Below are 25379 nucleotides of genomic sequence, written 5' to 3'. Positions count from 1 at the left end.
CGACCACCATTAAATGCATCTCCGGCTGGCTCCTGCATCCGCTCGCTATATAAACGTGTCTAGGGGCCGGGAAAGAACCACAGCTCACCTTCTCTCTCTCTCCACCTCCTCCTTGTACAGCACCCGCCATGGCCTCCGGCGAATAGAAGAAGGAGTTCTCCAGCATTGCAGCTGCCTGGGTTGCCCGACGAGCCAGACTGATACAGGCTGGCTTCCCAGTAAACCCTCCGGATCCGTTGCCACCACCACCACCATCGCCATCGCCACCCCCTTCTCGCCCATCCAGGTTGGACAACATCGTCTCCTGGTAAATCCGCCTCGAGCAATGGCGGCAACGCGTCAGGCGCGTGGGGAAAGAAGCCATGTCGGTGGAGGTCGGCACGTCCATGGCCGGTTGACCATAGTCTAGTTTTAAAGCAGGTTTGAAATGTATGCAAATAGCATTGGATGGCCGGCTTCCACATCTGTTTCCATGGACCGGTCCCTTGTCCGCGGACAGATGCGGTGTCCAGGTTGCGGGTCAGTGTTGGAGATGGCCATAAGAGGATAGTGGTTTCCCCAGCCTAACAGGGTTCAAGTCTAGACTTACACCGTTTGCTCGCATTTTTCGGGATTTAATTTAGGCCTTCCGACGATGTACCCTCAGTGGAAGGAGACATTTCCATCGACTACGAAGGCATCTGTCGGAGGTGCTCATAGGGTAGGGTGTGTGTATGCATGCGTTCATAGGGGTGAGTGTTGATGACCCACAAGTATAGGGGATCTATCATAGTCCTTTCGATAAGTAAGAGTATTGAACCGAACAAGGAGCAGAAGGAAATGACAAGCGATTTTCAGCAAGGTATTTTCTGCATGCATTAAAATTATCGGTAACACACTACAAAAAATATGTCAACTTGCGATCTTCTCTCAGTGACCCCACCTGAATTGGTCGTAAATCCACGGCCATTTCGCTTGAAAGGGCTCAAACCCTGAAATTGTCTTACACCAAATGTTCATAAAGCAGACAAGAGTGGTTCACGACCTTATTTCTACCTGATTATGACCAATATAAATGGTCATGAGGTTGTGAACGTAGATGCATTAGTACTTAAGGTGTCGCTCAAGGTGGGCTTGGGCCTCAGTGGATCGAGGCCACCTCCTTTTTTAAAAAAAACTATGTGCCATTTGGCCTTAGCCCATCCAGGAAGAAATGTGGGATGCCCTCATATTACTCAAAAAAAACATATATTTGGCTCAACGAAAATGGGAAAATAAAAATATCAACAATGTTAGTCATGTATTTAAATTTTTCTAAAAATGTTAATCATGTATTTAAATTTTTCTAACTAATATCAACAATGTTTTATATGTATACAAAAATGTACAATGTGTAAAAACAAATATAGACATCAAAACGTATGTATGAAAAGATATATTATTTTGGGAATATATGAAAATATGTTAATCATGTATTTGAAAAAAGTTAAACATATATAAACAATATGTACAATGTGTCTTAAAAAATGTAGACATGTGTTCAAAATATTAGACATCAAAATATTTATTAAAAATGTTAATGATGTAATTAAAAACCATTTAATATCCATAAAAATGTTTCTAGTGTACACAAATTTGTTCATAAAATATGGTCTAATATTCTTGAAAAATGGAGAAGTTTTTTTCTACAACAAATATTTGTTAGGTTCTTCACAGAAAAACTCATTTTGGGACTCGGAAAATGGAAAAATGAACATGTGGAAATTTGTCTTTTTCACGAGAGGCGGATCAAAAACTTTTTACACCCAACCATTTGATTAACTGTACAATAAATGTGGTCTAGTATTTTAGAAATTTGATTTAATCCAATTTTGCAACAAATATATGGTAGGTTCTTCACAAAAAAACCTCATTTTAGGCACTAAAGAAATGAAAAATTGATTTTTTGTCCAAAGAAAATAAAAACACCCTCAGGCAACATTATTTGTCATTGCAAGATGCACCCTTGTGCACTATATGAGATCATGTGAACAAACTATGCCATGAACTTTCCATGCCCGTTTCAAAATGCGGTCAAAACGGCGGGCATGACCGTTCCTAGCTAGTGGTTGAATCTTGAATTTTTTTGGCATTTATCTAATTAAATAGATACTTATGTGCCTAGAAATGATTTTTGGAAAAAAATAAATAGCGAACTATAAGGCAACTGCAGTTCAAATTTGACCCGCTTCCAGCTGAATCGACAAAAATTTGTCTTTTTCACGAGAGGTGGATCAAATCTTTTGACACCCAACCATTTGGTCAATTGTGCATCAAATAGGACCTCCTATGTTAGAAAATTGATTTGGTCCAATTTTGCAACAAATATATGGTAGGTCCTTCACAAAAAAACTCATTTTGGGCACCCGAGAAATAAAAAATGTAATTTCCATCCAAAAAAATGAAAACTTTCTTAGGCAACATTGTTTACCATTCCATGATGCACCCTTGTGCATAATATGAGATCATTTGAAGAAACTATGCCATAAATATGGCCATACGATTGATCATTTGGCTTGAAAGCCATTAATCTTCGCACATGATAGCTCGTTTCTGAGAACACTTTTTTAAAACAAATTGCCGTTTTAAAATTTTATTATTTTTCCTGGTAACTTGGTCATATAATGACACAATGCGAAGGTTTTCCATTTTTTTGATTTTCTTTGAAGTTTCCATGCCCGTTTCAACATGCGGTCAAAACGGCGGGCATGACCGTTCCTAGCTATTGGTTGAATCTTGGAATTTTTTTAGTGTTTTCCTGATTAAATAGATACTTATGTACCTAGAAATGATGTTTAGAAAAAATAAATAGCAAACTATAAGGCAGCTGCAGTTCAAATTTGATCTGCTTCCAACTCAATCGGTAGAAATTTGTCTTTTTCATGAGAGGTGGATCAAATTTTTTTACACCCAATCATTTGGTCAATTGTAAATTATATATGGCCCAATATTTTAGAAAATTGATTTGGTCCGATTTTGCAAGAAATATATGGTAGGTCCTTCACAAAAAAAACTCATTTTAGGCACTCAAAAAAATTGAAAATGAATTTTTCGTCCAAAGAAAATGAAAACTTCCTTAGGCAACATTGTTTGCCATTCCAAGATGCATCCTTGTGCACGATATGAGATTATTTGAACAAACTATGCCATGAATGTGGCTATAAGATTAATCATTTGGTTTGGAAGCCATCAATCTTCACACATGATATCTCATTTTTGAGAACATTTTTTTAAAATAATTACCGTATTACAAGTTTATTATTTTTTCTGGCAACTTGGTTACATATAATGACACAATGCGAAGGTTATCCAATTTTTTGATTTTTTTGAATTTTTTATGCCCGTTTCAAAATGCGGTCAAAACGGCGGGCATGACCGTTCCTAGCTAGTGGTTGAATCTTGGAAAACTTTTGGTGTTTCTCTAATTAAATAGATACTTTTGAACCTAAAAATGATTTTTGGGAAAAATAGAGAGCAAACTATGAGGCAGCTGTTGTTCAAATTTGACCCGTTTCCTACTGAATCGGCAGAAATTTGTCTTTTTCACGAGAGGTGGATAAAAACTTTTGACACCCAACTATTTTGTCAATTGTGCATTAAATATGGCCTAGTATGTCAGAAAATTGATTTTGTCCAATTTTGCAACAATTGTTTGGTAGGTTCTTCACAAAAAACCCTCATTTTGGGCACTCGAAAAATGGAAAATGATTTTTTCGTCCAAAGAAAATGAAAACTTCCTTAGGCAACATTGTTTGTCATTCCAATATGCACCCTTGTGCAAAATATGAGATCATTTGAACAAACTATGCCATGAATGTGGCCATAAGATTGACCATTTGGCTTGAAAACCATTGATCTCCACACATAATAGCTCGTTTCTGAGAACACTTTTTTAAAAGAATTGTCGTATTACAAGTTTATTATTTTTCCTAATAACTTGGTTACATATAATGACACAATGCGAAGGTTTCCCAATTTTTTGATTTTGTTTTGAGTTTTTCATGCCCGTTTCAAAACGCGGTCAAAACGGCGGGCATGACCGTTCCTAGCTAGTGGTTGAATCTTGGAATTTTTTTGGTGTTTATGTGATTAAATAGATACTTTTGTACGTAGAGATGATTTTTGGAACAAATAAAGAGCAAACTATGAGGCAGTTGTAGTTCAAACTTGACCCGCTTCTTACTGAATCGGCGGAAATTTGTCTTTTTACCAGAGGTGTATCAGAACTTTTGACACCCAAACATTTGGTCAATTGTGCATTAAATATGACCTAGTATTTTAGAAAATCGATTTGGTCCAAATTTGCAACAAATATATGGTAGGTCCTTCACAAAAAACTCAATTTGGGCACTCAGAAAATGAAAAATGGATTTTTTTCGTCCAAAGAAAATGAAAACCCCCTTCGACAACATTGTTTGCCATTCCAAGATGCACCCTCATGAACAATATGAGATCATTTGATGCGACGATTTGTTGATGCGAGGGGCGTCGAAGCTCATGGTGTGGGGCAGTGATGTGTGGTGCCGCTGGCTGCCGGGTAGTGGCCACCGGTCATGCGTGGTGCCACAAGGTCGTAGGGGGTTGTAGTAGAAGGTGATGCTGCAATAGGTACCAGCAATGTAACCGAGCATCGCCGGTGTTGTGATCCAACATCGTTGGGACCGACGGAGTTGCAATGAAGCAGTGTCGAGCCGCTAGTGTTTTGATTTTCTAGCTTAATTGCAAACGGTTGTGATCTTGACATTTTAGTTAATTGTAAATAAGTTGTGGACTAATATTTTTGAAAAATGTTGTGGTCCTTTTTACAAGACAAATTTATAGTTTTTTCTTGAAAAACGTAGAAAATTTGGGTCCAAATTTTAAAGATTCCAGCAAAAAACAACCGACCAATGAGAAGCAAGGAACCACAATCACACGGATCACCCAATCTGAAGCGATCTGAGCCATCCATCACAGACCCATCAACGGTGGAGATTCTCCAAAGAAACCCAAACCCTAACCCACCCACCCACCCACCCTCATTCTCTCACATTCCCCAGATCCAATCGAGGCACCCCGCCGCCCTCGCCTTCCTCTCCCTCGTCTCATCTTTCTCCCAGATCCAATCGAGGCACCGCTGCCACCCCCACCCACCACCGTCACACTCCTCCTCCCTCGTCCCCATCTCCTCGCCGCCGCCATCTCCTCCCCATACCCCATCGCGTCGCCATCCACCTCGTCGCCTCCCAGCTCGCAGCCGACCTCCACTCCCTCCCCCACCTTCCCCTTTCGCCCCTCCTTGCCTACCTTCGAGCACACGCACACGCACACCGACGCGCTCCTCTCGCCAATTTTCTACTCTTCCTCCATCCCCTTTTCACCCCGCGCCCTCCCGCATCTGCCGCCTCTTACCTGTGAGCAGATCTTCCCGCCCCGTCGTTGGCATCGGCCCTCGCGCCATGCTGAACCCTGACCTGACCCCCACCCGGTCTGCCTCCTCCATGCCCCAGATCTGTTGTTGCCCTACCGGCCATGGACTCCGGTGGCGGGGCCACGGCCATCCGCGTGCCATACCGCCACATCAGGGACGCTGAGACGGAGCTTGTCCGCCTCAACAGCACCAACAGCACCGGCGGCGATGTTGCGCAACCCAAGAAGGAGTAGGGCAGCGGCGCGGAGGCGGGGGAGGGCGGCAGGAAGGGCGCGCCCAAGTGGCGGGTGGTGCTGGCCTGCATGGTCGCCGCGGGCGTGCAGTTCGGCTGGGCACTGCAACTCTCCCTCCTCACCCCCTACATCCAGGTACCATACCACCATCCTGCCTGCCGGATCTCGCCCAAACCCCTCTTGTCTTGCTGCTCGGGGGAGGGACTGCTCTGCTCTGTTGAGTATGCATGCGCGTTCTAGGAAGGGGCCATGCTAATGTATCGCTCCCCATTTCTGTTTCCAGCGACGCCACCGCAACTGCAAATGTGGGCTACTACGCCCCATGTATAATGCATGTGACATAGGACTGCGTGGTGAAGTGTAGGGGTAAGTTCAGTCGGTCCTGCTAATGGATCATAACACCAGCTGCTTACGAATCAGTAAGCAGGGACTCTACTGGTGAGTGGTTGTACGACTTGGGGACTTGCATAGCTAGAATCGCATGGTCTGTTTGGTGTTGTTTTCGGTGATGATTTGGGAAAACGCAGCAGGTTGATTGATTGTGGGAAAACGCTTGCCTCTGCTTAACATATCTAAAATCTAGTCAAATTCCTCAACAACATATTTGTTTTTTACAACAACAATGCATTCAAAAATCTGACCTATCTATATACACACTTGTGGAAGAAATAGGATATATATATATATATATATATATATATATATATATATATATATATATATATATATATATATATATATATATATATATATATCTGTGTGTGTGTGCGCGCGCGCTTCTGTTGCTTCTATATTATATATATATATATATACATGTATGTTTAGTTATTCGACATGCTTCAACATTTTTCTGTTCGATTTGGTGTAGGAGGACGCCTGAGCTGAGAAGGAGGACACCGCCTTCCACCCCAGCCACCACACAAGGTCGTCTTCTATTTCTTTCGATGTTTGTTCATGTGCTACTTGTGTTTAAGTTCCATTGGCTCCTATTGCAAACAGGTCTATACATTAGACTAGCCCAAGTGTTATGAGTGCTGGGTGTCCTAGATACAGAAATATACCAAGTGCAAGTGGGTGCTTGTGTTGTGCATAGTAGCAGATCTGCTTATGTGAGCTATACAATGGCCTATTTCTTCCTAATGATATGAACACTATCTCATCTTGTCATTTTTCCCTCTCTTCTGCAGGGATGGCGCCACTATGCCCGGCGCTTGCCTTGGTCGCCGCGGTGGTGCTTCGGTGGCTTCCAGACCCTCTCCTGGATGTGGTGATGGTCACACCACAGCCGTAGTGTGGCTAAGCCTCTACTACTGCTATAACCTCCCTCTGGTGAGCTCCTCCCCGTTCCTTCTTCTCTGATGTAGCTCCTGCATGGCCTTGGCCATGATTTGGGTTGGATGTGGGGCTCTACTAGTTGCTGCTATATGATGTAACCAAGCATCAACTCCTACTGGAGCTCTCTGGTGATAAATTCATGCGGTTCTAGGGTCTGTCAGTAGCTGCCCACGTGTACTTGCTTTATATATGTGCTCCTGTGATGCTCTGGTGATATGGGGTGGCTAATATCAAGATCATGGTGGTGTTGATGCTTATCTTGCGTGTCTCTGATGGTGGTGGTGTTGACAACAGTTACACACCTAGCTTGTAACTAATATCATTACTGCTAATTTACCTCAAGTTTATCTGAACATGGTTGAAATGAGCGCTGCAAATTTTGTTGTCTAAAATCAATTTTTACCCCAAGTCCTTAAGTAATTATTTTCATTACATCACAGTTAGCTGAGAATATTGATCTGAATATTTTATGAATGCCCTGATGCATGTACACATACAATTGAGCAAATACCGAGCTGCAGTGGAACAACCTGGAGTTAGAGAACTTCAAGGACAAGATCAACAAGGTGACCGGTGTTATGGCGGCTATGTACGGCGGCGACCACAAGTTCTTCAGTGAGCTGTTAGTGTCCATATTGTGTGATAAACGATGCTGCTCCATTGTGCATCTCTCTTTTCTTGTGTGCTGCATCATTGTTGCTTGATAGAGTAAATGGTTTCAGTTCTGGTTGTGTCAAATCTTTACTATGTACCCTTAGTGTTTACTAAACTGAGGCATTGGGCATTGGAATTTAGGCATTTATGTATAATTTTAGTTTTGGATGTGTCCAATGCAAACATTATTGTCAATTGTCAAGTTGATTCTAAAATGTCTCATTAACTTCATTATTCTGTTATTTATTGTTAAATATGCCGTTAGATTTACTTCTATTTTGTTCCTAAACATTTTGTTCTATAACGTGCAGATGCCGGGCTTTCATGTTTCTTCGTGAGCATCAGGACAAAGAAGTCGGAGGAAGCATAGTTCTAGCTCATTGGAGCTAGTTTCTGAGAGTAATGAAGCCCTTTATGCTGCTCCTATTTGTATGTGTGTTATATGATGTAGCAGAACCTGGCTCATGTGTTGTTATCTGATTTAAACTTGATGCTGATCACATTTGTATGTGTGTTATATGATGTAGCACTTTGATGGTTGATAATATTTGAAGTATTTTGTGTGTTTTCTATGTGCCAATTTAAATACTAGGTATTTATTTGCGTTAAATTAAAAAATTGAAGAATATTTCCCTGACGGCTAGGTCCCAGTACTAGAAGCTGACAATGAGGACCCACCTGACTAGTGAACCCACTTTATAAAAAAAGAAAAAATGAAATTGTTGAGACAAAAAGGCCATGGCCCAAAAATAAAAAGGCTGCAATGTTGGGCTTGGTCCATGAAGCCGACAAAAAATTCAGAGGAAAAAAATATAAATGGGCTGAATTAATGGGCTAGGCCCATATAAACACCGAATTGGACTGGGCTGATTCTTATTCACGTCAGCTTGCCACGCTAGATCCTACGTGGCCTAGGGAGGCTGCTAGTGACCAAAAATTTGGTCAAAGAACCAACGACCTTTTACATATCATAAAAAAGGTCGTTAATTTCAGTTTACGACCGTCAGCTTTTGACTATCTGTTTTTGGTCACAAAAAGGTCGCAAATGAAAAACAATGACCTTTCAGCGACCAATAGTGATGGCCGCAAGTTGACATATTTCTTGTAGTGATAAATAGTTTTGTGATAAGATAATTCATGACGGGTAACAAGTAACAAGTGTAACAAAGGTGCAGCAAGGTGGCCCAATCCTTTTTGTAGAAAAAGATAAGTCTGGACAAACTCTTAAATAAAGCAAAGCGCTCCTGAGGACACATGAGAATTATTGTCAAGTTAGTTTTCATCATGCTTATATGATTCACGTTCGTTACTTTTATAATTTGATATGTGGGTGGACCGGTGCTTGGGTGCTGCACTTATTTGGACAAGCCTCCCACTTATGATTAACCTCTCTTGCAAGCATCCGTAACTACAAAAAAAGAATTAAGATAAATCTAACCATAGCATGAAACATGTGGATCCAAATCAGCCCCTTACGAAGCAACTTATAAACTAGGGTTTAAGCTTGTGTCACTCTACCAACCCATCATCTACTTATTACTTCACAATGCCTTCCTCTAGGCCTAAATCATAGTGAAGTGTCATGTAGTCAACGTTCACATAACACCACTAGAGGAAAGACAACATACATCTCATCAAAATATCGAACGAATACCAAATTCACATGATTACTTATAACAAGACTTCTCTCATGTTCTCAGGAACAAACGTAACTACTCATAAAGCATATTCATATTCAAGATCAGAGGGGTATTAATTATCATTAAGGATCTGAACATATGATCTTCGACCGAATAAACCAACTAGCATCAACTACAAGAAGTAATAAACACTATTAACAACCCACAAGTACCAATCTGATGTTTGGAGATAAAGATTGAATACAAGAGATGAACTAGGAGATGGTGCTGGTGAAGATGTTGATGGAGATTGACCCCCTCTCGATGAGAGGATCGTTGGTGATGACGATGGCTTCGATTTTCCCCTCCGAGAGAGAAGTTTGCCCAGCAGAATAGCTCCACCCGAGCCCTAGATTGCTTGTGCCTAGGTTCCGCCTCGAGAAGGCGGCGCTTCGTCCGGAAAGTTTCCTTATGATTTTTTTTCTAGGTAAAAACCCTTCATATAGCAGAAGATGGACACCGGACACCTGCCAGTGAGCCCACAAGCCCTAGGGGCGTGCCCTAGGGGGTAGGCTTGTGGCCACCTGGTGGGTCCCCTCTGGTATTTTCTTTGCCCAATAATTTTTATTTATTCCAAAATAATTCTCTGTAAATTTTTAGGATTTTTAGAGTTGTGCAGAATAGGTCTTTCAGATTTGCTTCTTTTCGGTCCATAATTTCAGCTGACGGCGAGGAGAGGGGGGAATCCTTTGCTGGTGGTGGCCGGCGGGGTTGCCCCGGTGTGGCGCGGCGCTGCCGCGGGGGGGAGGGGGAGTGTTTTTCAGATCCTTAAGTTTTAGTTGTACCTTAGAACAACTGGATACCGTAAAACTCAAATCCCCCACAAGAAAAAAAAACTCGAATCATGTATTGCATCTGGGAGTACGTTAACTTTATAAGAAATCATCTGCAATATTATCATGTGATGTCTCATCATCGTCATTTTATTTGAATTGCAGCGCCTGTTTCTCTTTTTCTGGAGACCCTCGGAGCTGCAGCATCTGTGGCTAGGAAGAGTACTGAATGCTGTGAGTGCAAACAAGATTGCAATCAATCAATAGGTCTGAACGACAAAATTGTATTGTACCCTCGACTTCCAGTGCGCGCATTTGGTATTTGTCTTCCGCTTACGGTTCTCTGTATCTGTACAAACTTGAGTCAGCGTTCAGCAGTCAACAACATGTTTACTGTGGAGGGACGCCTCAGTCAACTTCTTCTAAACAGCGAGGCACTGAAAGTTGTGTTTCACGCAGACATATATATCTTTCCCTGCTTGATTATACGTATATATCTTTCCCTCTTTTCAACAATATAATTGCTACCTCAACCATGTTAGGGCACCCAGGTTCATCACACCGTGAGTGATCAGGAGGCGTTCTCTATCGCCTCGATGCACCCGAGCACGGTGGCCTTCTGCGACATGGCGGACACCAGAGCGTCGTGCGCCGCCTTGTTGTTCTTCAGAAGAGACGCAGCAATCAGCACCTGCAAAACTCAAACAATTCGTTGCATCAATCCAATCAGGACGGTGGCCTTCGCTTGTATTTATGCAACAGGTTTTCTCTTCTGCTACTTCCGCTTCAGAATGAGACGATGGGTAATAATGAGTAATACAACTCACCGCCCATCTCGTAAGGTTTTGCTGCTGTGCTTTGCCCAGCGGCGGCTTAGTGTTCAAGAACCTCTGCAATGCAGACAGGCAGGCAGGATGAATTCTTCAGGTGAAATTTTTCAGGAGACATCTGAACAGTGGGAATGCAAGACTAGAAGGGCTGATGGATGGATTAGTAGTAGATCACCTGAAGTGTGAAGAGGTCGCTGATTGGCCGACGACCTTGTCGTACTCCAGACCTTCAGCAGCCAGTCCGGCCATGGAGATCACAGCTAACCTGGTGACAGATTATATATGTTAGTCAGTAGCTTCTCATATCTCTGACCAGTGACCATATTACACAAAAATTGGACATATATACTATTGACAGGTTAAACGAGAGTTACCTGTCCACTTCCTTTTGGTCGAGCTGACCGCTGTATAGCAGCTTCTGTAGCTGATCATCAACGAGATTAACATGCTCCTTCCCAATGTCCAAAGAGTACCCCAGAATCGGTAGCCCAGTTAAATAGGCAACTGATTCACAAGGAGAGCTTTACAGTCAGTAAGTTCATGGCTGCAGACACACCATTGCATTGCTGCAGCAAGAGAGAGGGAGAGGGAGAGAGAGAGCATATACCCAGAAAATGAGCAGCTTCATGCCTAGCAATCCTCTCTTTATAATCAGGAAAAACCGCAGAAAAGAAACCAATTGCCACCTGCAGAAAACTGATGACAGATGCAGCATTTAGCACTTGTTATTTGTGAATATGCAAAACAAATTTATCAGTCACAGCATGCATACTAGTACTGCTCTGACAAATCCTTTTGTTATGTCAGAAGCAAGCAAACGTACCCTGGAGAAATGCTGCCGATGGCTAATACTACCAATGAAATGCTTCCGGTCAAGTAGGGAACGAAGAAGCCCCAATCATGAGATATGCAATTTTTTGGAGATTAAAAGGATTTCTTTCTTGGCTGTTTAGTAAGCTCAGTGGAATATTACAGCACATAGGGAGGGGAAGGAAGTAGTACCCCGGGAAGCTGGCCTGCAAGGACGGCCAGGAATCCGGTGGTGCCGATGACCGTTAACAGAAACGCTGCCTGCATGATCAGAGGAAATCAAATGCAGTTATGCATAACTACATTCTGAACAATGTGTCACGGCTGCTGGCGTGACCCCACTGGTCAGTGGCACGGCTGCGCCGTTGCACCTGGAGGGAGCTGAGCGGATGGCTGGTGGGCCTGGTCGGACTGACCCGTGGGCCGAGCGTGAGGCCTAGTGAGTGGTGTGGGTGGTGTGGCCTGCGTGCCTGGTTATATAGCCAGTGGGTGAGTAGGCGAGGGCATCAAGAATTATTGTAATCGAATCTGAAGGGAGAAACGGAGCTGACCTTCGTCCTCTTCGGCCGATCCCCTTTCCCCTTCCTTCCTCTCCTCCTTCCAACCCTAGATCGAGGTCCATAACAAGTGGTATCAGAGGTCAGTAGCCCTGGAGACAGCCTACCCCCGTCCCCGCTACACCACCAAACAAGCGCAGAAGACAGCGGCCATGGAGGAGCAGATCGCTGCACTCGTCAAGTCAGTCAACGAGGGCCGCGCGGCCAACGATGCGCGTCTGGAGGCGATTCAGGCGTCCCTCGAGTTGTGGCGACCGGCGGTGACGAACCTCCAGCAGCAGCTCGACGAGCTGCGCACGCAAGTGGGGAGGATCACACTCCATCCCGTCTTGGCAGATCCAAGCGGTGCGGAAGGGGATCCGGCGGCGGATCCAGTGGGGCGTCCCGCGGCGGTGCATCCAGAGCGCGCCATGATGCACCACGGGCCACAAGGCCACGGCGACATCATCGAACCCGAGGGATCGGCTCACGGGGTGGTTACCACCCTGGTGCCTCCTTCGGTCAAGGGTGCGTCCAATTTGCCTCCCCTTGCACTTCCTATCGATTTATCCGTTGGGGTTGGTCAGGAGCGAGAGCAGTTTTTCCCCGTGCACTCTCCTCACCACGGTTGGTCGCTTCCCTGGTGCCTCATTCGATGGAGACAATTCCCAGTTCTGGAAAGCCAAGTGCGAGAAATATTTCGAAGTGTATGGGATTCAAAGTGACATGTGGGTTAGGGTAGCCACTCTGCATTTCTCGGGCAACGCAGCGCGCTGGCTTCAAGTCCAGGAAGCGCGTCGGGGCTCCTTTACTTGGGAGGAGTTGTGTGTTGCTATTTGCGCCAAATTCGGCCGAGAACAGTATCAGGCTCAATTGCGTTAGTTTAATTCTCTCAGGCAGTTAGGATCGGTAGCAGAGTATTTAGAACAGTTCGAGGAGCTTATGCACCATTTGCTTGCGCATAATTCAGCTTTTGATCCACTGTTCTTTACAACTCAGTTTTTAGATGGTCTGGAAATGGAAATTAAAGCCGATGTAGTCTTACATCGTCCCCAGGACTTGGATACTGCCTTTTCTCTCGCCTCGTTGCAGGAGGAGCTCTTGGCAGGCATGCCACGGAAGGAGCAGCCGCGACACGAGCAAGGCGCAGCCCGCGCTCCAATTCGGCCATTGCTGGCCTTGGGTGCACCTCCTCCACGACCAGCACTGCCAGCTCCCCAAGCGGCTGCTGATGATCGTCGCGCGTTGGACGCGGCGCGAGCTCCGGATCGCCGTCAGGATCCAGGGCCAGGAGAAGATCGCATCGCAGTGCTCCGTAACTACAGGCGTGCCCGTGGGCTCTGTTTCAAATGCGGAGAGCGTTGGGGACAAGGCCACCAATGTGCTGCCACGGTGCAGCTTCACGTGGTGGAAGAGCTGTGGGAAATGCTTCAAGCTGAGGAGAATGATCGGCAATGGCATGAATCAGATTCTGAGGAGGAGCAATTGATGTCCATTTCCAAACTTGCCACCATGGGGGCAACTACACCCCGTACGGTCCGGCTGCTGGGCGACATCAAAGGGCATGAGGTACTTATACTGGTGGATTCAGGAAGCTCCCATAGTTTCATCAGCGAGGCAGTGGCAGCAAGGATAGCAGAACAGGTGTTGCCGATGGATCCCGTGTCAGTTAAGATTGCAGATGGGGGTGTGCTCAAGTGTTCGGGGATTGTACCACAGTGTCAGTGCCAGACTCAAGGGTGCAAGTTCACTACTGATGTGCGCGTCTTATCGCTGGGGTGCTATGACATGGTAGTAGGGATCGACTGGTTGGAGCAGTGTTGGCCGATGTTTGTCGACTGGACAGCCAAGACATTGAAATTCAACCAAGCCGGACAGCAAGTAGTGCTACAAGGGCTGCAACCACAAGTCAAACAAGTGCAACAAGCTACATTGTCACAGCTCATGAAGATGGAACAGGGAAACTCAATTGCACATATAGTGATGATTTGTGTAGCAGAACAGAAGGAAGAGGGTGATCCAGTGCCTCCAGCGATACAGCACATCATCGACGACTTTTAGTCGGTGTTTGCTGAACCAACCAGTCCGCCTGAGCACAGAGAGTGGGATCACACCATCCCCCTCATTGCAGGTGCAAATCCCATCAACATGCATCCGTACAGATACACGCCAGAGCAAAAAGACGAAATCGAAGCACAAGTCAGGGAGATGCTTCGCTTGGGGCTTATTGTACCCAGCAACAGTGCATTTTCTTCTCCCATGTTGCTAGTCAAGAAGAAGGACCAGATGTGGAGGTTCTGTGTTGATTTCCGGCATCTGAATGCAATTACTATTAAGAGCACTTACCCGATGCCGATCATAGATGAGTTGTTGGATGAGATTGCCAGGTCCAAGTGGTTTTCGAAGCTGGAGCTACGCGCAGGATATCACCAGATCAGACTGCGCCCAGAGGACGAACACAAGACAGCCTTCAAAACTCATTTGGGGCATTATCAGTTTCGTGTGATGCCGTATGGATTGGCCTATGCACGCGGCACGTTCCAGGGGGGCATGCATATAGTGCTCGCTCCCGTGTTGCGCCATGGTGTGCTTGTCTTCATGGATGATATCCTAGTTCACACTAAAGAGTTGGAGGCTCACAAGAAGTTGTTTGCGTCAGGTTCTTGGGCTCTTACATCAGCACGGACTCAAGGCCAAAATGTCCAAGTGCACCTTTGCGCAGCGAAAGATCAGCTACCTGGGGCGTATTATCAGTGAACAAGGGGTGACTACAGACAACACAAAAATCAGAACAGTGCAACAGTGGCCTGTCCCATCCAATACCAAGGAACTCAGGGGCTTCTTGGGGTTAGTAGGGTACTACAGAAAGTTTGTGCGATCGTTTGGCGTGATCAGCAAGCCACTTACCAATCTGCTCCGGAAGAACACCCTGTTTGTGTGGACACCAGAGGCCAACAAAGCCTTCGTTGCTCTCAAGCAAGCTCTGATCGAGGCTCCGGTGTTGACGTTGCCCAACTTTCAGCAGCAGTTTGTGGTCGAGATGGATGCAAGTGCCACATGCATTGGAGCAGTCCTGATGCAGAACAACCACCCCGTGGCCTACTTAAGCAAAGCTCTAGCCCCACGCAACCTAGGACTGTCGGCATATGAAAAGGAATGTCCGGCTCTCCTTCTGGCAGTGGATCACTAGCGACCCTACCTCCAACACGCAGAGTTTATGGTTCGAACAGATCAAAAGAGCTTACTCAACTTAACTGATCAGAGACTCAATATGCCAATACAGCAGCGAGCGTTTACCAAACTGATGGGACTGCAGTTTACTATTCAGTATAAAGCGGGGCTGACAAACAGAGCAGCGGATGCGCTATCTCGTCGCGCACCCGGACAGGAAACGGAAATGGTAGCAATCTCAGTTTGTAAGCCCACTTGGCTGGAAGCAATCAAGCAAAGCTATCGGTAGGATGCTCCAGCTACCCAGCGCATGACGAGGCTGGCATTGGCTCCAGACAACGAACCAGGGTTCTCCTTGCAGGACGGGATTCTGAAGTTTCATGGGCGCGTGTGGATCGGAAAGGACACTGAAGTACAACATAACTTGGTCAGAACACTTCACTCTAGTGCAGCAGGTGGGTACTCAAGATTCCATGCTACCTACAACCGAGTCAAGCGGCTCTTTGCGTGGCACGGGATGAAACAGCAAGTCAAAACAATGGTTCGTGAATGCATGGTTTGTCAACAGGCGAAAACGGAGAGAATATCACCTGCGGGGTTGCTTCAACTGCTTCCCATCCCCAAGAAGCTGTGGGCTGTCATATCCATGGATTTCATTGAAGCACTACCGCGCTCGGGCGGGCATGATACCATTCTTGTCGTGGTGGATAAGTTCTCCAAGTACGCTCACTTCGTGCCATTGTCCCACCCGTTCACTGCCTTGCAAGTGGCCAAACTCTTCATGCGTGAGATATTTTGGCTCCATGGACTGCCATTGTCAATCATCTCGGATAGGGACAAGATATTCACAAGCAACATCTGGCAGGAGCTCTTTCGCCTCTGCAAAACTGACATACGACTCAGTTCCTCTTATCACCCGCAGACGGACGGGCAGACCGAGAGGGTCAATCAATGCCTGGAAAGCTATCTCCGATGTGCAGTTCATTCCTGTCCTGGCAATTGGTCCAAATGGCTGGCTCTGGCGGAATATTGGTACAATACCTCGTTCCATTCGACTCTCGGACGGACACCATTCGAGGTAATCTATGGGCATCTTCCCAGGGAATTCGGGATCGCACAAGTGGATGAGTGTTCAGTACCTGACTTGGCGGCGTGGTTACAAGAGCGCCAGATCATGGTGCAGCACTTGCAACAGCAACTCAAAAAAGCGCAAGACCGGATGAAGGCTCAAGCAGACAAAAAACATACTGACAGAGAATTTTAGGTGGGGGATGCGTACTGTTGAAACTGCAACCTTTCATCCAGTCGTCAGTGGCCCAACGTCCGCACCAGAAGCTGGCGTTTCGCTACTTTGGACCTTACCGGGTCATCGCAAGAGTGGGCGCGGTGGCGTACAAGCTGCAGTTGCCGTCCTCAAGCAAGATCCACAACGTGGTGCATGTGTCACAACTGAAGAAGGCGGAAGGAGACGTGGTTCCCGTAAGTGATACATTACCCCCTGACAATGCTATTTTACAGGCGGAGCATGAACTAGAGTCCATCCTAGAAGAGAAGATGGTTCGTGTAGGAGGCGGCTCCAAGCTGCGTCTACGCATCAAGTGGGACGGCCTGCTTGGCGTGCTCTCGATGTGGGAGGATCCAGAACTTCTCCCGTTGCATTTCCCGCGCTCTCCGCCTTGGGGACAAGGCGGCTCTCAAGAGCGGGGGACTGTCACGGCTGCTGGCGTGACCCCACTGGTCAGTGGCACGGCTGCGCCGTTGCACCCGGAGGGAGCTGAGTGGATGGCTGGTGGGCCTGGTCGGACTGACCCGTGGGCCGAGCGTGAGGCCTAGTGAGTGGTATGGGTGGTGTGGCCTGCGTTCCTGGTTATATAGCGAGTGGGTGAGTTGGCGAGGGCATCAAGAATTATTGTAATCAAATCTGAAGGGAGAAACGGAGCTGACCTTCGTCCTCCTCGGCCGATCCCCTTTCCCCTTCCTTCCTCTCCTTCCTCCAACCCAAGATCGAGGTCCATAACACAATGCAATATAATTTAGCTTTGACAATGCTAATATTCTACATCTGAATTCTGAAGTGCCAATTTCACAAATTTTGACAAGTGACTTGATTTGGCGCCTGGATTAGTTCATGAATTTATATCTTTTTACTAGGAAGACTGAGCTTGCCATGACTATTATAATTAAATGTTTGCAAGATTACTTTCTTTAACTTTGATATTTTGAAAGGCAATGATTGTTCATCTGTATGCTTGTGTATTATTGCTCATGTGTCAAATTGATAGACTATTGCCTTGAATAATTTGTGTCCCAAGTTCATAACACAATTAATTATCTCCATCATGATTGTGCTAGGTTGCATGCCGCATAAAAAATATCTCTGTTTTATTATTTACATACTCGAGAACGAGCAGGAATTAAGCTTGGAGATGTTGATACGTCTCCGACGTATCTATAATTTTTGATTGTTTCATGTTATTATCATACCACTTCTACATATTTTTGGCAACAATTTATATTATTTTTCTAGACTAACCTATTAATCTAGTGCTCAGTGCCATTTCCTGTTTTTTTTCGTGTTTTTGGTTTTGCATAAAATCCATATCTAGGAAGGTCCAAACACGATGCAAAATTACGATGATTTTTTGTAGAATATATCTAATTTTTGGGCGCAAGAATGAACACAAGACGAGGACCGTGGGCCCCACAAGCCTAGCCCCCAGGTCGCGCCAGGTAGGCTTATGGGCACCCAAGTATGTCGGTTTGGCTCTCGTTCGACCGCAAGGAAGCTAATTTTTTGACAAAATCCCCTCAAAGTTTCAGCTTAATCGAAGTTACGGAACTCTGGCTATAAAAGAAACAGTGTTCAGCCAGAAACCCTACTGCAAAACATAGAAGAAAACACGCACGCGCGTGCACACACACACACACACACACACACATAGAGAGAGAGAGAGAGAGAGAGAGAGAGAGAGAGAGAGAGAGAGATCCACTCTTGGAGGGGCTCCTGCCCACTAGGAGGCATGGCGGCCAAGGAATAGATGGGGAACCCTTCCCCTATCTAGGGGAAGGCCAAGCAAGAATAAGGAGGGAAGCTCTCTCCCCCGATGGTGCCGAAGCGCCGACGGGGAAACCATGGTGACGACGATCTACTCCAACAACTTTGCTGTCGTCATAACCAAAATCCTCCCCCTCTATGCAGCGGTGTAACCTCTCTCACCCCTCTGTAATCTCTACTTGAACATGATGATCTATGCTATATATTATTATCCAATGATGTGTTGCACCTCTATTGTGTTTGAATAGTTTCTTTTTGTCCTATGCTAATTGTGGTATGATATGGTTGATATGAGTTGTATGTTATTATGATGCTGTCCTATGGTGCCCGCAGTGTCGCGCACGCGTGTGCGATCCCCGCTGTAGGGTGTTGCAATATGTTAATGAATTGCTTATAGTGGGTTGTGGGAGTAACTACAAGCCTAAACCCGAGTTCATGAGCTATTGCATATGGGATCAAAGGGGATTTTTACCTAATGCTATGGTTAGGTTTTACCTTAAAGATATTTCCTAGTTGCGGATGCTTGCCTGAGTTCCAATCATAAGAACATGTGATCCAAGTACAGAAAATATGTTAGCTTAAGTTTGTTCCTCATAAGTGTTATGAGTATCACTATCGTGTCATATTCAATTGCCTAGGTACAATCCATTTCTCATTGTTATCCAAAACTCTCTTCTTTATTGTACTTTTATTTAAACAACAACTAATTATTTACTATCTTGCAAAGCTATCTTCTAATTCTCGTAAAGTAGTTTTATTTCTTGTTCTAGGTAAGGCAAACTCAGTGTGCGTAGAGTTGTATCGGTGGTCGATAGAACTTGAGAAAATACTAGTTTTACCTTTAGCTCCTTGTTGGGTTCGACACTCTTATTTATCAAAAATGCTACAACTAATTCCCTACACTTATGGGTTATCACCTTCGCAAATCAGCCATGCATCGGCTAAAGAATTTGTTAATCCTTTTCACAACTTAGCTGGTTCTAAAACTCTTTCATTTTCATACATATCCAAGGGGAGTTGTCCCTAGTATAAATAGGCTAGTGCTCTTCTTGCGAGACGACTTTTGGCATTTGAGATTTCAGAACAAAGAAATAGACTCATCCTGAGTTTGGAGAGTTCTTGCTAGCCCTTATTCTCGTGATCCCTTGTGGAGTTGCTCCTAATCCATGCTCCACGACTTGAGCGTGGTTGTGGGTTAGTGTTCATGATTTCCCTTGCCGATTGCATCTATTCCGCGCTCCACGTCTCGAGCGTGATTGCGTGGGCTTATCTGGGATACCTTTGCAGATTGTGGATTGATGAATGTTTGGATTGTAGGCTACGGTTGGTATCCTCCTCGTCGGGACACAATCTCTTGTTTTCTTACTTGCCTGCTCATAGCTAGTTGTCCCCTTCGTTAAACGATTCTATGTCGTGAAGATCAGGCCTTTCCTCATACACCTTTTTACCTAAAGATGGTGACATTGCAAAATAATAAGAAAATGGAAGATCAAAACGAATAAGAGAAATGGTGGTTGTTCCATTGAGATAAAATAATTGTTTCTATTTTATTTTAGTATATACAATGGGCCCTAATGTGTAGCACGGTGCATATACTAGTTGTTTATTCGCTATTTTTTTAAATAATACATTTTTTTATTAATTTTCATAAATATTACGCTGGGTGAATTTTTTTCAAAAATAATACACCGTCGGCCCGCTGCAGGCCGACTGGGCCTAGTCGGCCCACAGCAGGCCGATTGGATTCCAATCGGCCTACACCTGACCGACTGGCCCCTGTCGGCCCACTGTGGGCTGATTGGGTCTTGTCGGCCCACTGTGGGCTGAGTGGAGCTAATTGGCTCGCTGTGGGCTAACTGTTTTTGCAAAAAAAGTAGGCATAAAAAATATATGTTTAAAAAATGTTAATCATGTATTTAAAAAATGTTAAACGCGTATAAAAAATGTTCCTGATGTATACAAAAAGTGTACAATATATATGCAAAAAAGTTGACTAAAAATATGTTTTAAAAAGTGTTAATCATGTATTTAAAAATTGTTAAATGTGTGTATAAAAATGTTCCTTATCTATACAAAAAATATAGAATGTGTATGAAAAAAAGTTGACACCAAAAAAATATGTTTGAAAAAAAATGTCAATCATGTATTTGGAAAAATGTTCAACGAGTACACAAAAATGTTTCATGTATTGGAATGAAAGGTTAAACGTGTATAAAAAAATGTTCCAGCTCCGGATCCAGTATGGGAGCATCACGGACCTAAGTATGATTGGTTGCTCTTTTTTATGGAACTAAAACATTTTTTTCAAACATATTTTTTTGGTGTCAACTTTTTTTCATACACATTCTATATTTTTTTATATAGATAAGGAACATTTTTTATACACACATTTAACAATTTTTAATCATGTATTTGAAAAAATGTCAACTTTTCAAACATATTTTTCAAACATATTTTTTTGGTGTTAACTTTTTTTCATACACATTCTATATTTTTTGTATAAATAAGGAACATTTTTTATACACACATTTAACAATTTTTAAGTACATGCTTAACACTTTTTAAAACATATTGTTTATGTCAACTTTTTTGCATATATATTGTACATTTTTTGTATACATCAGGAACATTTTTTTATACATGTTTGACATTTTTTTAATTACATGATTAACATTTTTTTAAACATATATTTTTTATGCCTACTTTTTTTGCAAAAACAATTAGCCCACGGCGAGCCAATTAGCTCCAATCGGCCCACAGTGGGCCGACAGGACCCAATCAGCCCACAGTGGGCCAACAGCTGGCCTAGGCCGACTGGAATCCAATCGGCCTGCTGTGGGCCGACTAGGCCCAGTCGGCCTGCAGCGGGCCGACGGTGTATTATTTTTGAATTTTTTTATCCAGCGTAATATTTATGAAAATTAATAAAAAAAGTATTATTTTAAAAAAAAATAGCTGTTTATTCATTCTATGTTCAATTTGGTCCTAACATTTGTATGTTAAACTGGTCTTTCTCATGTAAATAACATATAAGTAAAACTACTAGGTAGATGACCCTCCTCACATTTTGTAATTAGATTACGCGATAATGATACTATAAAACAAACAGGTCTTATTAGAAACAAGATTACTGCCAAGATTATGCGATAGAGCCCAAGACGTTGGGAAGATTAGACTAATCATTATAGGCTAAACACCTATTTATACTGAACTTTTTTATTTCATAATAACTCACCTAGTTAAAGATATGTTATTTCCATCGATGTACATCATTTGATATATCTTAAATACTTATTTTTTTGGATATAACAAATAGAATGAACAATGTAAACACGCTCATGCATGTAGCTATATATGTGTTATGTTCTCTAATATTTATCCTATAAATATATTTTATAGCGCTAAACTGCAATTGTTGTTGTCCCATTTCTTTTCTTTTAATTTAGAATGTTTAAAGAGTCTGTTATCACAATGCGTTTCAACTAAAACACAACAAACCAATATTATAACCCTTGTGTATGTGTGTGTATCCTTTTCCATAGGATCATTATTGATCTACAAAACTTTCTAGAGCGTGTTAGAGCGTATCTATCTTGCAAATAAATTGTCAGGGGTCTCTACGGTATTTCGGTGGAGTGCCTAGATAATTTTAGATATCATGGAATGCCTAGCAATTTAACATCAAATTACATCTTCCGCTACTGCTTGGTCTGTTGGGTGCGGGTTGGTGGTAGTTTGCCAGTGGCCCATGCCCACATGCACGCTCTATATATTTTAAATCACAACAATGCAATAGATAATATCCAGGACTATTGCAAATCAATCTGTGGTTAGATGGTTAAGATGATAGTGGTATCCCCATCGCAACAGGATTCAAGTCCTAGACTTGACACTGTTGCTCGCATTTTCCAGATTTATTTCAGGCCTTTCGACGATGTATCTTTCAGTGAAAGGAGACGTTTCCGTCAACTACGAAAGGCGTTTGTTGCGGGTTACCTCCTTAAGTTTTAGATGTAACCTTAGTACATAGAACTACTGAATAATGTAAAACTCGAATCACGTATTGCATCCTGGGAATATGTTAAATGTATAAGAAATCATCTGCACTATTATCATGTGATGTTTCATCATCGTCATTTATATTTGAGTGTCGTTTCAGTTACCGCGTCTGTTTCTTCCTTTTTCGAGACCCTCGAGTTGCATCATCTGTGGCTAGGAAGAGTACTGAATACTGTGAGTGCAAACAAAAATGCAATCAATCAATAGGTCTGAACAACAAAATTGTATTGTACCCTCGACTTCCAGTGCGCGCATTTGGTTTTCACAAAGTTTCTTTTTTGTTTTTTGTCTTCCGCTTACGGTTCTCTATATCTGTACAAAGTTCAGTCAGCCTTCAGCAGACAACAACATTGTTTTTCTTCTTCTTCTTTTTTTAGAACAGCCAACAGCGAGCATGTTGACTGTCGAGGGACGCCTCAGTCAACTACTGCTAAACAGCGAGGCACAGAAAGTTGTGTTTCAGACAGACATACACACAAGTAAAAAAGAACACCGTTTCTTCCCGTGCTTGATTAGATATATATCTTTCCCTCTTTTCAACAATATATAGCTACCTCAACCATGTTAGGGCACCCAGGTTCATCACACCGTGATCAGGAGGCGTTCTCTATCGCCTCGATGCACCCGAGCACGGTGGCCTTCTGCGACATGGCGGACACCAGGGCGTCGTGCGCCGCCTTGTTGTTCTTCAGAAGCGAGGCGGCAATCAGCACCTGCAAAAAGCCAAACACAATTCGTCGCATCAATCCCAAAATGTTTGTACGCAGCAGGTTTTCTCTTCTGCGACTTCGCTTCAGAGCAAGACGATGGGTAATAAGTAATAACTGATGCTACAACTCACCGCCCATCTCGTAAGGTTCTGCTGCTGTGCTTTGCCCAGCGGCGGCTTAGTCCTGTTCAAGAACCTCTGCAATGCAGATAGGCAGGCAGGGATGAATTCTTCAGGTGAAATCAGTGGAAATGCTGAGGCCAAAAGGAGCTGATGGATCAGCAGTAGAGATCACCTGAAGGGTGAAGAGGTCGGCTGATTGGCCGACGACCTTGTCGTACTGCAGACCTTCAGCAGCCAGCCCGGCCATGGAGATCACAGCTAACCTGGTGACAGAATATACATGTCAGTCAGTAGCCTCTCATATCTCTCATCATATTACACAAAAATTACACATGCCATTCAGTAGCTTAACTCAAGAGTTACCTGTCCACTTCCTTTTGATCAAGCTGACCGCTGTATAGCAGCTTCTGTAACTGATCATCAACGAGATTAACATGCTCCTTCCCAATGTCCAAAGAGTACCCCAGAATAGGTAGCCCAGTCAAATAGGCAACTGATTCACAAGGAGAGCATTATAGTCAGTAAGTTCATGGCTGCAGACACAAGGAGAGCTTTACAGTTAGCAAGTTCCTAGCTGCACATTCACTGTTGCTGCAGAGAAAGAGAGAGCACCTACCCAAAAAATGAGCAGCTTCATGCCTAGCAATTCTCTCTTGGTAGTCAGGGAAAACTGCAGAAAAAGAACCAATTGCAACCTGCAGAAGACTGCGGTGATAGTTGCAACATTAGCTCTGTTTTTCTCTCTGAGCATGCAAATTAGTACTCTGATGAAACATTCAAACATACCCTGGGGATATACTTCCGATGGCTAGTACTACCAAGGAAATGCTTCCGGTCAAGTAGGGAACGAAGAAGCCCCAATCCTGAGAAAAACAATTTCCTGAAGTTCAGACGATCTGTTGCAATCTATTAAGCTCAGATGGAACATAACATGACAAACTTTTGCAGAGAACTCAATGGTTCAGTGGACTGTTTCAGTACTTATGGAAAGGGAGGCAGGAGGGAAGTAGTACCCCGGGGAGCTGGCCTGCAAGGACGGCCAGGAATCCGGTGGTGCCGACGACCGTGAACAGAAACGCTGCCTGCATGCATGATCAGAGCAAATCAAATGCAGGGCTACATTCTGAACAATGCAATGTAATTTAGCTCTGACGATGCCAATATTCTGCATCTGAAATCTGAAGTGCCAATATTTCCACAAGTGAACATCATGCTCCCTTGCACCTTGGGATCACAAATAATCTTTCAGTTGTGGAGCAGGCCTTACATCGTTTCTAACGCTCGGGATCGCGAGGTTCTCGGCGTTCTTGATCCCGAGGTTGGTGAGCTCCCTCAGAGACGTCTGCTCACACACAGTTCAGAAAACAAGCAAGGTTCATCAGTTGGAGCACCACACACCACATTGATCCAAGTATCGAACACTATGACATATTCGCAAAGCGCGAATTCCAAATGTTAGATGCAAGGAGTGGCGCGTGGCGGCGACTGACCGTGCGGCGGGACATGTAGGGCTGCGAGCTCCACCGCTTCGCCCAGCCGAGCTCCTTGAGCTGGTCCAGCGCCTGCCTGGCCTCGTCGCCGTCCTTCTGCACCGCCCACGCAAAACCCATCGTCAGCTCGGTTCTGCTCAGCTTGCTTTCCTACGGGTTCAGCAGCAACTGCAGGCGTGTCTCATTCACCTTATCGATGGCGGCCCCGAGCGCCTTGAGGTCCACCCCGGACGCCGCCGCCGAGGAGGACGCCACCGCGACGCGCCAGCCACGCCGGTGCTGCCGCCCCGCGCCGGAGAGCCCGAGAGGTTTCGCGGCGGGCGCGACGAGACCTGCCACGATCGCCATGCCTCTCTTCTTTCTTCTGCCGCTGCCGACCGCCAAGCGAAGCGGATAACACAGCTTCAGAATCCAGAGCCCGGCACCCGCCACGTCTCGCAGTTTTCTCCCGTTCGATCTTTTGATCGGCGTCGGCGTGTCGCGCCGTGCGCCGC

The 25379-nt window shown here is 44.5% G+C and overlaps 1 protein-coding gene and 1 pseudogene across 1 annotated transcript; both read right to left on the bottom strand.

Moving 5' to 3' along the window:
• Positions 1-10673: 10673 nt before the first annotated feature.
• LOC123039560 (uncharacterized) lies at positions 10674-12009 on the bottom strand (annotated as a pseudogene).
• Positions 12010-22903: 10894 nt separating this feature from the next.
• On the bottom strand, positions 22904-25333 carry LOC123047182 (uncharacterized). Its single transcript, XM_044470678.1, has 10 exons — positions 25075-25333; positions 24886-24981; positions 24663-24737; positions 24409-24477; positions 24182-24258; positions 24012-24100; positions 23759-23888; positions 23568-23658; positions 23405-23470; positions 22904-23276 (listed from the first exon to the last, which is right to left on the bottom strand). Exons 1-10 carry the CDS (start codon positions 25231-25233, stop codon positions 23157-23159), a joined length of 972 nt encoding a protein of 323 aa, XP_044326613.1. The 5' UTR covers positions 25234-25333; the 3' UTR covers positions 22904-23156.
• Positions 25334-25379: the final 46 nt, after the last annotated feature.

The sequence above is a fragment of the Triticum aestivum genome, chromosome 2B (assembly GCF_018294505.1).
Source record: "Triticum aestivum cultivar Chinese Spring chromosome 2B, IWGSC CS RefSeq v2.1, whole genome shotgun sequence".
NCBI lineage: Eukaryota > Viridiplantae > Streptophyta > Magnoliopsida > Poales > Poaceae > Triticum > Triticum aestivum.
The sequence above is the reverse complement of the archived record's forward strand: the minus strand, read 5'-3'. Positions and strand labels throughout refer to the sequence as shown.